The sequence below is a fragment of the Somniosus microcephalus genome, chromosome 1, assembly GCF_052327205.1.
Source record: "Somniosus microcephalus isolate GS21.2 chromosome 1, FLI_Smic_1.0, whole genome shotgun sequence".
Lineage (NCBI taxonomy): Eukaryota > Metazoa > Chordata > Chondrichthyes > Squaliformes > Somniosidae > Somniosus > Somniosus microcephalus.
Genome location: NC_140987.1, coordinates 122451560 through 122468603, shown reverse-complemented (window position 1 = coordinate 122468603; position 17044 = coordinate 122451560). Strand labels below are relative to the sequence as shown.

General features: G+C 46.0%; 1 protein-coding gene across 2 annotated transcripts in view; it reads right to left on the bottom strand.

The window, feature by feature from the left end:
• Positions 1-14377, bottom strand: part of LOC147124338 (Golgi membrane protein 1-like) — a 51308-nt gene extending 36931 nt beyond the window's left edge. Inside the window, exon 1 of one of the 2 annotated variants that reach the window (XM_085985225.1) lies at positions 13583-14377. In XM_085985225.1, coding sequence (XP_085841351.1) covers positions 13583-13909 — 327 coding nt within the window. In that variant the 5' untranslated portion in view covers positions 13910-14377. The remainder of the gene's footprint in view (positions 1-13582) is intronic. The other variant, XM_085985214.1, reaches the window with a different exon arrangement.
• Positions 14378-17044: the final 2667 nt, after the last annotated feature.

Below are 17044 nucleotides of genomic sequence, written 5' to 3'. Positions count from 1 at the left end.
AAGTCGTGCGCATGACCCCGACCCCCGCCCCCCCGCCGACCACCCCGCTGACCCCCACCCCCGACCCCCGACAAATTTCCCAGTCTTATAAAATACCTTCCAAAATCCGAAATTTTCCGAAAACCGAAACACGGCTGGTCCCGAGGTTTTCGGATAAAGGATAGTCTACCTGTAGAGAGAAAACGGGGAATTACAGACCGGTAAGCCTGACATCGATAGTGGGGAAAATGCTAGAGTCCATTATAAAGGATGTAATAGCAGAGCACTTGGAAAAAAGTGACTGGATCGGACAAAGTCAACATGGCTTTACAAAAGGTAAATCGTGCTTGACTAATCTACTGGAATTTTTTTGAGGATGTAACTGGTCAAATAGATAAGGGAGAACCAGTGGATGTCGTGTATTTGGATTTTCAAAAGGCTTTCGATAAGGTCCCGCATAAGAGATTAGCGTGTAAAATTAAGGCACATGGGATTGGGGGCAAGGTATTGACTTGGATGGAGAACTGGTTGGCAGACAGAAAGCAAAGAGTTGGAATAAACAGCTCTTTTTCCAAGTGGCAGGCAGTGACTAGTGGGGTACCGCAGGGATCGGTTCTTGGACCCCAGTTATTCACAATATATATTAATGATCTGGACAAGGGAACTAGATGTAATATCTCCAAGTTTGCGGACGACACAAAGCTGGGTGGGCGTGTGTGCTGTGAGGAGGATGCAGAGAAACTCCAGTATGATTTGGACAGGTTGGGTGATTGGGCAGAAGCATGGCAGATGCAATATAACGTGGATAAATGCGAGGTTATCCACTTTGGTGTCAAAAACAGGAAGGCAGATTATCTAAATGGCAATAGATTGGGAGAAAGGGAAGTGCAACGAGACCTGGGCGTCCTTGTGCACTAGTCGCTGAAAGTAAGCATGCAGGTGTAGCAGGCGGTTAAGAAGGCAAATGGTATGTTGGCCTTCGTAGCGAGAGGGTTTGAGTACAGGAACAAGGATGTCTTGCTGCAGTTGTACAGGGCCTTGGTGAGGCCACATCTTGAGTATTGTGTGCAGTTTTGGTCGCCTTATCTGAGGAAGGATGTTCTTGCCATGGAAGGAGTGCAGCGAAGATTCACCAGGCTGATACCTGGGATGGCAGGAATGACGTATGAGGAGAGATTGGGTCGATTGGGCTTGTACTCGCTGGAGTTTAGAAGAATGAGAGGGGATCTCATCGAAACTTATAACATTCTAACAGGACTAGACAGACTAGATGCTGGAAGGATGTTCCCGATGGTCGGGGAGTCCAGAACCAGGGGTCACAGTCTAAGGATAAGGGGTAAGCCATTTAGGACAGATATGAGGAGGAATCTCTTCACCCAGAGAGTGGTGAACTTGTGGAATTCTCTGCCAAAGAAGGCAGTAGAGGCCAATTCATTAAATATATTCAAGAAAGAGTTGGATATATTTCTTAAGGCTAAAGGGATCAAGGGATATGGAGAGAAGGCACGAACAGGGTACTGAATTTGGATGATCAGCCATGATCTCATTGAATGGCGGAGCAGGCTCGAGGGGCCGAATGGCCTACTCCTGCTCCTATCTATGTTTCTATGGCATCAAGGAGCTCTAGTAAAATTGAAGTCAATTGGAATCTCCACTGGCTGGAATCATACCTAGCACAAAGGAAGATGGTTGTGGTTGTTGGGCGTCAATCATCTCAGCCCCAGGACATCGCTGCAGGAGTTCCTCAGGGCAGTGTCCTAGGCCCAACCATCTTCAGCTGCTTCATCAATGACCTTCCCTCCATCATAAGTTCAGAAGTGGAGATGTTTGCTGATGATAGCACAGTGTTCAGTTCCATTCGCAACTCCACAGAAAATGAAGCAGTCCATGCCCGCATGCAGCAAGACCTGGACGGCACTCAGGCTTGGGCTGATAAGTGGCAAGTAACATTCGCGCCACACAAGTGCCAGGCAATGACTATCTCCAACAAGAGAGAGTGTCTAACCACCACTCCTTGACATTCAATGGCATTACCATTGCCGAATCCCCCACCATCAACATCCTGAGGGCCACTATTCACCAGAAACTTAACTGGACCAGCCATCTTCACAGCCCCTCTCAACTTATTGTATTTGGTCTGGTTCTCCCTTGAAGAATTCACCTGACATGCATCATACACCCTCTTTTTTTTTGTTTCATCACCTTCTCTATCTCCCTCGTCAGCCAAGGAGCCCTTCCTTGGGTTCCCTTACCCGTCCCTCTTATATACGTACATGTATAAAATGTCTGGGTCAGAGGCTGGGTATTCTGCGGTGAGTGTCTCACCTAACTACCCAGAGCCTTGCCACCATCTACAAGGCACAAGTCAGAAGTCTGATGGAATACTGTCCACATGCCTGGATGAGTGCAGCTCCAACAACATTCAGGACAAGGCAGCCCGCTTGATTGGCATCCCATCCACCACGGTGTACCGTGGCTGTAGTGTGTGCCATGTACACGATGCACTGCAGCAACTCGCCAAGACTTCTTTGGCACCTCCCAAACCCTCGACCTCTACCACCTAGAAGCACAAGGACAGCAGGCGCATGGGAACACAATCACCTGCATGTTTCCCTCCAAGTTACACACCATCCCGACTTGGAAATATATCGCTGTTCCTTCATCGTTGCGGAGTAAAAATCCTGGAACACCCTCCCTAATAGCACTGTGGGAGTGATTTGGCCACAAGGACTGCAGTGGTTCAAGGCACAGTTCACCACCACCTTCTCAAGGTCAATTCGGGGTGGCCAATAAATGCTGGCCTCGCCAGCGACAGCCAAATCCCGGAACGAATTTTAAAAAAATTGTTTTCCATGTTTGTATTGCAACAGTTGCTACATATAGGAACTTTATAAGTACTTAGTTGGCTGTGGAACAATTTTAGATGGCTTGAAGATTAGAAAGGCACCATATAAATGCAAATTTGTTCCTTATATTCAAACTCTCATCATCTGTAACTTGTTTTTCAAAGTCAGGTTATCGTTTTGCAACATCATAATAGTTTGTACAACACCCTTGTCTCCAACACAGCATGGCAACACCAGTATGACACCACTTTTTCCACTACCATGTACTGCACCACAATGCTGGTATCATTACCCTCTGGAGTAAAATTTCAGTTTTAAAAAGGCAGCAGGTGGGCACAAAGAAAAAATACAAAACAGTCAAGCGAACATAGAAACACTAATATGCAACAGACTAATATGGAAATACTACCCCAAGTAAGTAAATTAAAATACTTTCCCCCTACACATTCACACCCTCCACTCAGATCTCCCAGTGCCACACATCATACTTCTAATTATACTAACCAGTTACATTAAAAGATCCCCAAATGACTACTAACTGTACAACCCTGGATAAATTTGAAAGTAGACATGCGCGATAATATTTGTTTCAGTTAACGCTTTTCAAAAAGTTCTCGCAATTTACTCCAGTTAGTCACTGCATAAGTAGACTAACACACAAGTCCTGTTATGATCCAACATTTTATACATGTACGTATAGAAGAGGGAAGGGTAAGGGAACCAAAGCAAGGGCTCCTTGGATGACGAGGGAGATAGAGAAGATGATGAAACAAAAAATAGGTGTATGATGCATGTCAGGTGAATTCTTCAAGGGAGAACCAGACCAAATACAATAAGTTGAGAGGGGAAGTGAAGATGAAAATAAGATTGGCAGAGAGAAAATATGAAAGTACAATGGCAGTTAATATAAAAGAGAACCCAAAAATCTTCTACCGACATGTAAACAGTAAACGGGTAGTAAGAGGTGGGGTGGGACCTATTAGAGACAGTGATACAGGAAACTTTGGTTTATCCGGAGGTTAACTGTCCGGAATGCTCGAGCCACCGGCAAAATTCAGGAGTCGGTTCACTAAGTTTTTTTTCTTTTCGTTGCTTTTTTTTTCCACTAGTCAGGCTCTGCAAGGTCTAGCTAAAGCTGTTGCTTAGCTACAGAGACGCTTGCAAGCTACGGCTGACTGTTTAGAAGTTGTTAAGCAACAGGGTTTGTTGCTAGATACGGAGCTCAAAAGCTTCAGTATGTTTTAACATTAGCGTTGGTTTGTCCGGCAGTTTTGACGGGACGGCAACAGCTCAGTCCCGTCGGTGCCGGATATCACAAAGTTTCCTGTATATGCTTAGAGGTGCAGGGCAAGGCTAGAATACTCAATGAGTACTTTGTGTCGGTGTTTACTAAGGAGGTGGATGCTGATAAAATATCAGTAGAAGTGGAAAAGGTAGACGCAATGGAAGGGGTGAAAATTGATAGACAGGATGTACTAGAAAGGCTGGGTATGCTTAAAGTGGACAAGTCACCTGGTCCAGATGGCTTGCACCCCAGGTTGCCAAGAGAAACAGGGGAGGAGATAGCAGAAGGACTTTCCATAATTTTCTAATCCTCCCTAGATGCGGGGGAGGTGCTTGAGGATTGGAAAGTGGCAAATGTGACATCATTGTTCAAGAAAGGGTGCAAGGACAATCACTAGTAACTCCAGGCCAGTCAGTTTAACATCAGTGGTGGGTAAAGTTTTAGAAACAATAATCAAGGAAAAAATTAACAGGCATTTGGGGAGGTTTAAGCTAATTAAGGAGAGCCAACACAGATTTGTAAAAGGCAGATTGTGTTTGACTAATCTAATTGAATTTTTTGATGAAGTAACAGAGAGGATTGATGAAGGGAATGCAATGGATGTTGTCTACATGGATTTTCGGAAGGCGTTTGACAAAGTACCACACAGAAGGCTGGTTAACAAAATTGAGGCTCATGGAATAGGTGGGCCAGTGGTAGCTTGGATAAGGAACTGGCTTAAGGACAGAAAACAGCAAGTTGTGGTAAATGGCTGCTTTTCAGACTGAAGGATGGTAGACAGTGGTGTTCGCCAAGGGTCAGTGCTGGGGCCACTGCTTTTTTAAATAACCTGGATACTGGAATACAGAGTAGAATTTCTAAATTTGCCAGGATGACACCAAACTTTGGAGGGGGGGGGGGGGGGGGGTGACAAACTGTGCGGATGATACCAATCGACTGCAACAGGACATAGAAAGACTAGCAGAATGGGCAGATGGAATTTAATATAGAGAAGTGCGAGGTGATGCATTTTAGCAGAAGGAACAGGGAGAGGCAATATACACTTAATGGCACAGTTTTAATGAGTGTGCAGGGACAGAGGGACTTGGGAGTTAATGTGCATAGGTCCCTGAAGGTGGCAGGACATATTGAGACAGTGGTTAACAAAGCATATGGGATCTTGGGCTTCATAAATAGAGGTATTGAGTACAAAAGTAGAGAAGTTATGCTGAACCTTTATAAAGTGCTGGTTAGGCCACAACTGGAGTATTGCATCCAGTTCTGGTCACCACACTTTAGGAACGATGTGAAGGTCCTTGAGAGGGTGCAGAGGAGATTTACCAGAATGGTTCCGGGGATGGGGGAATCTTGGCTACAAGGACAGGTTGGAGAAGCTGGATTTGTTTTCATTAGAGCAAAGGCGGTTGAGGGGTGATTTGATAGAGGTATACAAGATTATGACGGGTTTGGATAGGCTAGACGGGGAAAGGCTGTTCCCACTAGTTAATGGTACAAGGACTAGGGGACACAGATTTAAGGTTTTGAGCAAGAGATACAGGGGGGAATGAGGGGAAAAACTTTTTTACGCAGCGAGTGGCGAGGACCTGGAACTCGCTGCCGACAGAAGTGGTGGAAGCGGACACACAATATTTTCAAGGGGAGACTGGATAGACACTTGAGGGAAATAAACTTGCAAGGCTACGGGGATAGAGTGGGGGAATGGGACTGACTGGATTGCTCTACAGAGAGCCGGCACAGACTTGATGGGCCGAATGGCCTCCTTCTGTGCCGTTATGACTGACATAATAAAGTACATGCAAATGAAGTCCATTAACTAGTACAAGTGCATCACTACTCCATTAAACAACTACTGGAATTTTCATTGACCCTTCTTTGAGGTACATTGTTCTGCTACTACAAATACAAAATTATTTTAATTACCAGCTGTCACTCAGCTACTAACATTTCCAAAGCAACAAAGACAAACAAGACACACGGGACACCATATGTGCTGCTCAGAGCACTTCCTGCAAACTCCGCAGTTGACTATTAAACAGCAATGGCATTTCAGTTGAACACAGTGTCCACCTACCAGTCCATTAAATACCTCCCAGATTATACACAATTTAAAAACATTTGTATTTTAAATGCATGCACAATTCATAAAACACAAATGTGGGTCATCTTGGATAGGATACTTATCCTACAAGAAGAAAATCCTGCAAGAAAACTCATTTTGTCAGTGTGTAAGCCAGGTGCCAAAGCTACATTCAATGGATGCCGACCAACCAGTGATAAAGAGCAGTTTTACATAGAAACATAGAAGATAGGAGCAGGAGTAGGCCATTCGGCCCCTCGAGCCTGCTCCGCCATTCAATGCGATCATGGCTGATCATCCAAGTTCAGTACCCTGTCCCTGCTTTCTCCCCATACCCCTTGATCCCTTTAGCCTAAAGAAATATATCCAACACCTTCTTGAATATATTTAATGTATTGGCCCCTACTGCCTTCTGTGGTAGAGAATTCCACAGGTTCACCACTCTCTGGCTGAAGAAATTCCTCCTCATTTCAGTCCTAAAAGGCCTACCCCTTATCCTTAGACTGTGACCCCTGGTTCCGGACTCCCCGACCATCGGGGAACATCCTCCCTGCATCTAGTCTGTCCAGTCCTGACAGAATTTTATAAGTTTCAATGAGATCCCCTCTCATTCTTCTAAACTCCAGCGAGTACAAGCCCAATCGCTCCTCATACATCATTCCTGCCATCCCAGGTATCAGCCTGGTGAATCTTCGCTGAACTCCTTCCATGGCAAGAATATCCTTCCTCAGATAAGGCGACCAAAACTGCACACAATACTCAAGATGTGGTCTCACCAAGGCCCTGTACAACTGCAGCAAGACATCCTTGTTCCTGTACTCAAACCCTCTCGCTACAAAGGCCAACATACCATTTGCCTTAACCGCCTGCTGCACCTGCATGCTTACCTTCAGCGACTGGTGCACAAGGACACCCAGGTCTCGTTGCACTTCCCCTTCTCCCAATCTATTGCCATTTAGATAATAATCTGCCTTCCTGTTTTTGCCACCAAAGTGGATAACCTCACAGTTATCCACATTATATTGCATCTGCCATGCTTCTGCCCAATCACTCAACCTGTCCAAATCATACTGGAGTTTCTCGGCATCCTCCTCACAACACGCACGCCCAGCCAGCTTTGTGTCATCTGCAAATTTGGAGATATTACATCTAGTTCCCTTGTCTAGATCATTAATATATATTGTGAATAACTGGGGTCCAAGGACCGATCCCTGCGGTACCCCACTAGTCACTGCCTGCCACTCGGAAAAAGAGCCGTTTATTCCAACTCTGCTTTCTATCTGCCAACCAGTTCTCTACCCAAGTCAATACCTTGCCCCCAATCCCATTTACACGCTAATCTCTTATGTGGGACCTTATCGAAAGCCTTCTGAAAGTCCAAATACACCACATCCACTGGTTCTCCCTTATCTATTTTACTAGTTACATTCTCAAAAAATTCCAGTAGATTAGTCAAGCACAATTTACCTTTTGTAAATCCATGTTGACTTTGTCCGATCCTGTCTGTTTTCCAAGTGCACTGCTATTACATCTTTTATAATGGACTCGAGCATTTTCCCCGTTTTCTCTCTACCACCTTTTTTGAATAGTGGGGTAACATTAGCTACCCTCCAATCCATGGGTACTGTTCCAGATTCCATCGAATGTTGGAAGATGATCAGCAATGCATCTACTATTTCTAGGGCCACTTCCTTAAGTACCCTAGGATGTAGATTATCAGGCCCTGGGGATTTATCGGCCTTCAATCCCATCAATTTCCCTAACACCATTTCCCTACAAATACTGATTTCTTTCAGTTCCTCCCTTTCATTAGACCCTATGTTCCCCGACATCTTTGGGAGGTTATTTGTGTCCTCCTTTGTGAAGACAAAACCAAAATATGTACTTAATTGGTCTTCCATTTCTTTGTTCCCCATTATAAATTCCCCTGATTCTGACTGCAAGGGACCTATGCTTGACTTCACCAATCTTTTTCTCTTCACATATCTATAAAAGCTTTTACAGTCAGTTTTTATGTTCCCTGCAAGCTTACTCTCATATTCTATTTTCCCTTTCTTAATTAATCCCTTTGTTGAATCCTAAACTGCTCCCAATCCTCTGGATTACTGCTTTTTCTGGCCAATTTATATGTCCTCTCCTTGGATCTTATGCTATCCCTAATTTCCCTCGTTAGCCACAGTTGAGTCACCTTTTTTGTTTTATTTTTATGCCAAACTGGGATGAACAAATTCTGTAGTTCATCCATGCGGATTGTTGCAAATTTTTATTTTAATTTGCAACAATTTATAAGCAACAATGTCATTTATTGGCAAGACCCATTGGTCTTGCTAGGAATTTCATAGAGATGAAACTAGGTATAGGACCGAGTGATATCACAGGATATAACTCAGTCCATGAGAGCCAACAAAAGAAACAAACGATGGGGAGGAAATTCATTTAGACCCATTTCCTGACCTGAAAAGAAGCCCGAGGGCTTCATCAGCATATTGCTGGCAAGCTGCGGAAGCCAACTGGGCAGCCAGAGACAGCTCGCAGGTTCATGAGGGCAAAATTGGGTCAACTGCTTCCCTGCCAGCAGCCCTCGGGTAGGTCCTGGGGGGCGGATAGGAGATCGGGAGGGGCCGAACGCAGTCCGGCAACAGTCCTCGCGGCTTCTGTGGAGCTCCATATTTAAGTAAGCATTTTTTTTTAAATTAATTTAAAGGACCACTGGTTAGGCCACATGTAAACATGGTTATCCTGAGGGCAGCAGGCCCGCACTCAGGGCAGCCCAATTTCGGGAAGGGGGGTCTCAAACAGGCGTTGGGCCCTATTTGCATATGAAAAGGGCCTAATGCCCATTTCAGGCGCAGGCTCTGAATGCCTATACTAGAACCTTTAGCAATATGACGGGTGGCGCACCTCTGACGCGGAACGGCACACGCTCGCCATATCAGACACTTAGATCCCCGTTTTACAGGGCGCAAGATCATCAATGAATTGCTAGGCCAATGGCTTACAAGCAACAGAAATGTTTTTATTCCTTGGGGGTTTGACACTATCTTTTGGAAGTTAGGATAAAGACTCCAGACGTAGGTCAATAATTGCAGGGGATGCCCTACACAGGTGTCTTCTCATGTCTAGCTTATATGAAGTCAAAAATGCACTGTGTGAAAGAATGCAGTTTCAGAAACTAACATTGGCTGTAAATCCTAGTGACTGCCTACACCAGAAGGGAACAGACAAGCTTCAGTTGGTATAATAATTTGTTTCACGGTCTTGTTTGCGTAGAGAACACAGTATCAAATGGTTAGGCAATGTACAACTAAGAGTCAATACCTGTAGAAAGATATTATTTGCACTGAAAGATAAACTCAAAACAGAACTTGAGTGCTTAGAATTACTTGTGATTACAAAAGTCAGGAGTACAAGTGGGTTAGTTCCTCACTATGTGGTCTCCTCTACATTGGGGAGGCCAAATGCAGATTGGGTGACCGCTTTGCGGAACACTTCTGTTCAGTCCGCAAGGGTGACCCCGAGCTTCCGGTCGCCTATCATTTCAATTCACCGTTCCATTCCCACTCAGGCCTCACTGTCTGCGGCCTCTTGCATTGTTCCATGGAAGCTCACCTTAAACTCGAGGAACAGCACCTCATCTTCCGATTAGGCACTTTACAGCCTTCCGGACTCAATATCGAGTTCAACAACTTCCGATCATAACCTCAGCCCCTATTATATTTTTTATCCACACTTTTAGTTTGTGCCTTTTCCTTTTTTCTCTCTCTCTCCCACATGCTAAGTAGTAGCTGTTAAATTCAAAGATGGGTTTTAATTCTTAGAACAGAGACTGACAACATGCAACCGGGAACAGATAGCATAAATGCCAGCAAGGTCGAATATCAAGCATCAAAAGACAAATAGAAGTGATTAGGGAATCGTAAAATGTAAGGAAACAGGGAGGATAGCACCTGCTAGATAACAAGGAACCACGAAGCCATAAAATGCCCTTGAAGAAACTTGACAAAACATTCCTCAGAAAGATAAGAGGGAGGCCTTGTCAGTCATGCAGAAAGGGACGGCGAGGGCTGCCGTCCCGCTTCACAATTGGACAATAGGATGGGGGATCAAATGATTGACACCAGGCGATTACCAGCCCACTGAAATAACTACAAATATAGAGGACCGAGAGAGGAAATCAGACAGTCAGGGGCGAAGGCTTCCCCAAGGTGGCTACGACCTAACACCTTGGTCAAGTTTAGCCTCTGAGGTGGCTGACGGCCTCATACCTCCAACAGCTTGAGAGATGACCCAACCGAAGTGACCACTGCAGCAGACTGCAGGAATCCACCCAATCCGAGACCACCGTACTGCCTCCCCGTCCGTGGCATTCCGATTCGGGTGTCGTAGATCGCTCCTACGGTCACGGGTTGTATGTCTATTATACTCGGCTTAAACCATATGTAATATCTGATTATGCTTTAAAACTGTAGCTCTTTAATAAAAAATAACAACAGAAAATGCTGGAAAAACTCAGCAAGTCAGGCAACATCCGTGGAGAGAAATTTGAGTTGACGTTTCGGGTTTGACCCTTCTTCAAAACTGGAGAGAAAAGGAACTAGATCGAAGGCAGGGCTGCGATCGGACAAAAGAATAAAAGAACCAAAAGAAGTAAAAGAGATTAGAAGCTAGACGAGATGGTAATAGGCTGTGATTAGGTGTAAAGTGTACTGGCAGGGCAAAAGATAGCTGCCAGGTGTGAGAGAGAAACAAAAGGAAAGGGGGGGGGGGGGGGGGGGGGGAAAAAGGAAAGGAGTGGAAAAATATAAGTGAAAATGAAATAGGGGCCGAGGTTATGATCTGAAATTGTTGAACTCGATATTGAGACCGGAAGGCTGCAGAGTGCCTAATCGGAAGATGAGGTGCTGTTCCTCGAGTTTACGTTGAGCTTCCGTGGAACAGTACAAGAGGCCAAGGACGGTGAGGTCCGAGTGGGAATGGAGCGGTGAATTGAAATGACAGGCGACCGGAAGCTCGGGGTCACCCTTACGGACTGAACGGAGGTGTTCCGCAAAGCGGTCACCCAATCTGCGTTTGGTCTCCCCAATGTAGAGGAGACCGCATCGTGAGCAGCGAATACAGTATACTAGATTGCGAGAAGTACAAGTAAATCGCTGTTTCACCTGGAAGGGGTGTTTGGGGCCCTGGACAGTGGGGAGGGGGGAGGTATAGGGGCAGGTGTTACATCTCCTCCGCTTGCATGGGAAGGTGCCAGGCGAAGGCTCTTTAATAAAAGCCTTGCAACTTCTAAAGCCCTGTTGGGTAATCTGTGTGTGAGCCTGTGATCCTAATCTGACACATGGCAGCTGTCTTTCACTCTGCCAGCACATTTCACACTTCATCTAGAGCCATTGTTTGTTTCTTTACTTGTCCTATTACTATCTTGTCTCACCTTGAATATCTCTTAATGTCTCCTCTTTCATCCCCTCCCCCATTTCCCAGCCCCCAAACTGCCTTTTGTTTCATTTCCTGCCTTTTCTCTCAGTTCTGTAGAAGGGTTTCGACCCGCAACGTTGACTATTTCTCTCTCCACAGATGTTGCCTGGCCTGCTGAGTTTTTCCAGCATTATTTAGTTCCTCACTATACTGCAGACAGGCCAAACAGGCAGACACAGGTGTATAGTTACTGGGACAACAATATCAAATATCTCCAAAAGAAATGATGAGAGTTTGCAGGAGTTAAAGGCACAGAATTTCCTGTGAAGGTGTAATTGGCAGGTTATGCTGAAATTTTACACAAAATTCACCCCCATTTTGCTGTCTGTATTTACATCAAAATTGCCTGACAATCTCCCATATGCCGGAACATAAAAATCAGCTTGTGTCAGTTCACACGATCTTCCTTTCCTGGGAAACAAATTTGCATATGCCACAACAAACAGAGGTACCACAGACCCCAGAAGCAGCACAATACAATGGTGGGTCCTGGGAACTTTGGGTGAAGCACTGTAAAAAGCTCAGAACAGACATCATTCCTGAGTGAAGCTTGGAAGTAGGAGGCAGCATCCCAATGTGTCAGCATCCCAATTTTTACAAATATGTTGCAAGAATGCCACTAACTTTGTGGAGGGGGACCTGCAGGCCCTCCTCGACAAAATAGTTGGAGAGAGTGACTTCTGAAGATACAGAAAGGGAGGAACCCCCCGCGCCACGTCACACGATCAACCAGAACGCCTGGAGGGAGGTGGCACAGGAAATGTCAACAACTACTGCCTAACAAACAAATTGACAAATTCTTCTCTTGCAGAAAGGGGTGGCAGCTATTTGAAATTCAGGATTGGCAGTAGCGTTCAGAAGATTAAAGACTATAAAGACCAGAATGTGTGTTTACTTAGGAAGACACCTAGCAGCAAATGTGTTAGCAAACTCCTTTAATCTCTGTTGGTCAGGGAGTCAGGTTTTTAAAAAGCAAGATACCATAAAGTCAGACAGGCTACAAGGGGAAGTCTTGGCTCAAAGATATACTTCTATGTCTGCAAATTTCCTTCAGAATGTAGTAACCAAGTAGCAGAATGTCCACACAAGGTGGCACCCCAACACCTGCCCCGCTCGCACGCCAGGTCAACATACTGTGCTCCTCACCTAGATTTTCTTTGTCTCCGCAGGGCAAATTAGGCGCATAATGCTCAGGAGTACAAGTTGTGGGGGGTGGGGTGGGGTGGGGGGAAAGAATGACATCCCCTTTTCTAACGACCTTCACATAAACATGAGGATAAGGCCCTCTAGGTATAGGGCTACCATGGTGCCTTGCCTGTTGGGAATGCCAAGGTTGGTGGACACACAAGGAGAGTTATAAAGCTCCTCTTCTCTCTCCACAGCAGCAACCCACCCAAACACCCAGGACCAGCCTCTCACCCACACTCCGCACCGAAATGCAGGCCGCATCCGATAAGGGATCATTCTAACCTTATGTCTTTCGCTCCTACTTGGTCCAGTGAGGTCTGTGGAGACTGAAGGACAAGGAGGAGAAGGAGGAAGAGAAAGAGTAGCCCGATTAGATCACCCCTCGACCACCCAAAGTTAATGGAATACAAGCCAAGTTTATGCAATCTGTCCTCATAATTTAACCCTTTAAACCCCATCATTCTGGTGAATCTAGGCTGTACCCATAACATCTTCCCCGAGGTACAGTGCCCAAAACTGAATACAGAACTCCAGATGGGTCTGATCAATGTTCTGTACAACAGAAGCACAATTTCCTCACTTTTGAATTCCAACCGAGATAAAGGCCAACATTGCATTCGCCTTTTGTATTTGTGCACTTTCAGCGACTTGTACTGCAATTCCTTTTTCTCCTCCACCCCCTTCCAAACATGTCTTCCCTCCCCCAGCAGTGCGTCAACCAGGCTTGCACCTTACCGTTTCTTCGTTGCAAATTCTGGCCGCGGACTGGAGTTGTTGGCGGTGAAGCTGTCCGAGCTGATGGACCTCGTCTTTGTGGCTCTCCAGCTGGCTCTGTAACTGCAGCTGGAGCTGGTGCTTCTGCAGCTCGGCGGTGCTCATGTCGGCGGCCGCGCGCCGCACCTTGGCGTCGAGCAAGTCGACACGCGCCTGCAACTCGGCGCTGCGCGAGCTCGACACCCAGTAGCTGAGCGCGAGGAAAGCGAGGCACGCGCCCAGCGCCAGCAGCAAGAAGAGCAGCGGCGGCGAGCGTGCGCCGCGCCGCCCGCTCCCCAGACCCACCATCGGCCGCAAGGACACGACGATTAACTGACTCAGACACTCGGCCCCGCAGTGCGGTACCACCAGCAGCCCGGGGAGGAGAGAGGATTGAAACTACAGCTCACAGGCCGCTGTCCGGTCAAAGCCGAGAGTCTTTTTTTTAAACACCACACAGAATCCACCGAGTCAAAAGATACTTGAAAGCAAGTTCTGGATGAGGCGAACCGTTGATCGGCGCTAGTGATCGCCAGAGAAAACGTTCGGCGAGAACCTGCTCATACTGCGCCGAAAACCAACCTTAACCCTTCGAAGCAGGAGCCTGCTACCTAATGCCGACTTTGAAACCCGGACACCACCCGAGCACCTGCCACCTCAGGGCCGCACCCACCAGCCCGTCATTCCTCCTCCTCTTCACCCTCCGACTGCACGTCACACACAACCGCGCCAGGCGCGCGCACTGTCCACAAGTGGAAATTTACAAGTTTCATTCCTGTTACGGACCATGCTCAAAGGGATAAAGAAAAAAACAGCATTTTTTAAAAGACTAAACAGCAAAACTGGAATTGATAGGAAAATTGGAAAATATATACAAATTAAATAAACCTAACCATGAAATGCCTTTCCGTCTGCTCCTACCGCAAACTAAACTATTTACAATCTACCCACTCATGCAATTCACCCATTAATTTAATCTCCTCCAAAGCAATTTCTATCTGATGGCGGTGCACCCTATTTTGAAGTAGGAGGTCTAAATGTATGGACAGCTAATAGCAACAAAATCCTCTCCTCAAAAGGAGTGACCATGAGCAGTTTTCCAGGTTGTGCTGGTCTGGTCCAGCCAAAATTGACGTTAAACCAAAATTATCTAAAATAATAAATAAAAATGGTAAGGCCAGGGAAAATCAAAACAAAAATGTCATGCAGTGCCCACGAGATATGGTCAGCCTGCAGCAAAGCGGTAGGGGCCCCATGTTGGTATTCAAGGGTCACCCGTGTGCAAACTATGGTTTGAAAGGAAGACAAACCTTCGGAGGAATCCTGTCCGACATGACCTGACCATTAAAGGTAACCAAGCAAAACTGTGGTGCCTCATGTAAGTCACCATTCTTTATGTGTGCGCATGGCTAATCGGTAGCAACTGTCTATTCTACCATGGGGGGCAACACCACCGACCTTTATTGTCCCAGCTTGAGGTTCACACATGTTTACTTTCCACGAGGGGTAGCTGGATACTGATCAGGAGCGCAAACCCTAGCTGACTTCTCCCCTCGGGGGCATTGAGGCCATTATAGTTTCTTAAGGCCTATTTACAGTACCTTACATTGACCCCATCTGAGATCAGTTAACTAACACCAGAGACTTTTCTGCTCCAAATGACTCAGTACTACATCAAATGGTACATTTACACGTCAGCAGAGTTCCTTCTGTACAGTTCTTTCTCCTTAGGAAGCTGATGTCATTACTCCCTGACTGACAGGCAACCAGATTACATTACTGTGATTCAACCAGCAAGTACGAGGTGTATTGTGGGTGTACTTACCTTCTGATTTTCCATTCATCCCTCAGGGCACGTGCCTTGTTCCTTGGGAGATGGTTGACATTGCATAAACAAAGAATATGGTGTGACAAAAATGAAGCATTTTTATTTATGTTGCACTATGATATTGGTTCCTTTCTTTCTGTAACAGTACAGATGGGATTAAAAACTAGGCTCACTCAAAGAAAATGGCCGAGCTTGTTTTGATACAATACCCACAGTAATAGTCTTCCCCACTTGGGATGTTTTACTACGTTAAAGGTGCTATATAACTGCCAGTTGTTAATTTTCTCTGCATTTAAATTGATGGATGTAAGATGGGCAAACTCCATTACAGGCATCTTCTCCGCCTGACTTTCCTCTGTGCACCCCATCCAAGCAATCATTTATGCTCAAGCGTAAAAGAGGAAAATTGTGCCAGAAAGAGACTATGGATAACTAGCAATAAACCACCACCTAAACGTTAATATTCAGGGAATTCCTGTGCTGTCTAGTTTACATTGCAGTTTAGCACAGCTGATGTGACTACTTGTTATTTATCCAGCGCCTTTCACAACCTCAGGACATCCCAAAGCATTTTACAACCAATGAAGTACTTGATGTGCCTTCAATAACCACAAAACTAGAAGTTATAGACCTTAACAAGTTGGCTTTTAATCACTAAGATCAGAGCTAACATCTCAACACACTGACTGGCTCGCAGGAATGAGTCATATAGATCCTGGGATCTTTATGTAAGAGAAGTCAGGGGCGGAGCCAAGAGCCAAGACCTGGAACATTCCAGGTTAGTCAGGAAAGAGGAAGTGAAACTATACACCGTGTGGGGGAGGGTAATATACATGAGTGCAAAACGAATACAGGCAAGCCAAACACATTTCATTACATCCACCCCTTCTTTAGATTTAGTCCATCGGGGTGATGTTTCTTAAAAGTTGGTATAAGTGAGTCTGTCAGGAGGTTTTGCGGTTCTCAGTGATCGGCGCAAAGCCAGTTGGGGTGCCTCTAGGGGAGTGGATTCTGGTTCCTCCGCTGTCCGGGCCTCCGCAGTGTCTTCCAGGTTATCTGCAGTGTCCTCCAGGTTAAAGTTGGGTATTGATACCTCTGGGCGTCCTGTCTCTTTTTGGTGTAGGTCTTCCTCGGGTAGTCTCTCATCGTTCTCTCCGCTCCCCGAGGGAGCGAGGTCTTTTATGGAAACAGTGTCCTCTCGCCCGTCAGAGTATTCGATATAGGCGTACTGAGGGTTTGCATGGAGGAGCTGTACCTTTTCCACAAGGGGGTCCGTTTTATGGCCTCTCACGTGCTTCCGCAATAGTACTGTCCCCGGAGACGTCAGCCACGCAGGTAGAGATATGCCCGAGGTCGATTTCCGGGGGAAAACGAACATCTTTTCGCGAGGGGTAGCATTAGTGGCTGTACATAACAGAGACCTTATGGAGTGGAGCACGTCTGGGAGGACTTCCTGCCAGCGGGAGGTCGGAAGGCCTTTTGACTTTAAGGCTAACGTGACAACCTTCCAAACAGTAGCATTCTCCCTTTCCACTTGCCCATTACCCCGGGGGTTGTAGCTAGTGGTTCTGCTAGTGGCTATCCCCTTTGAGAGCAAGAACTGGCGCAGTTCGTCA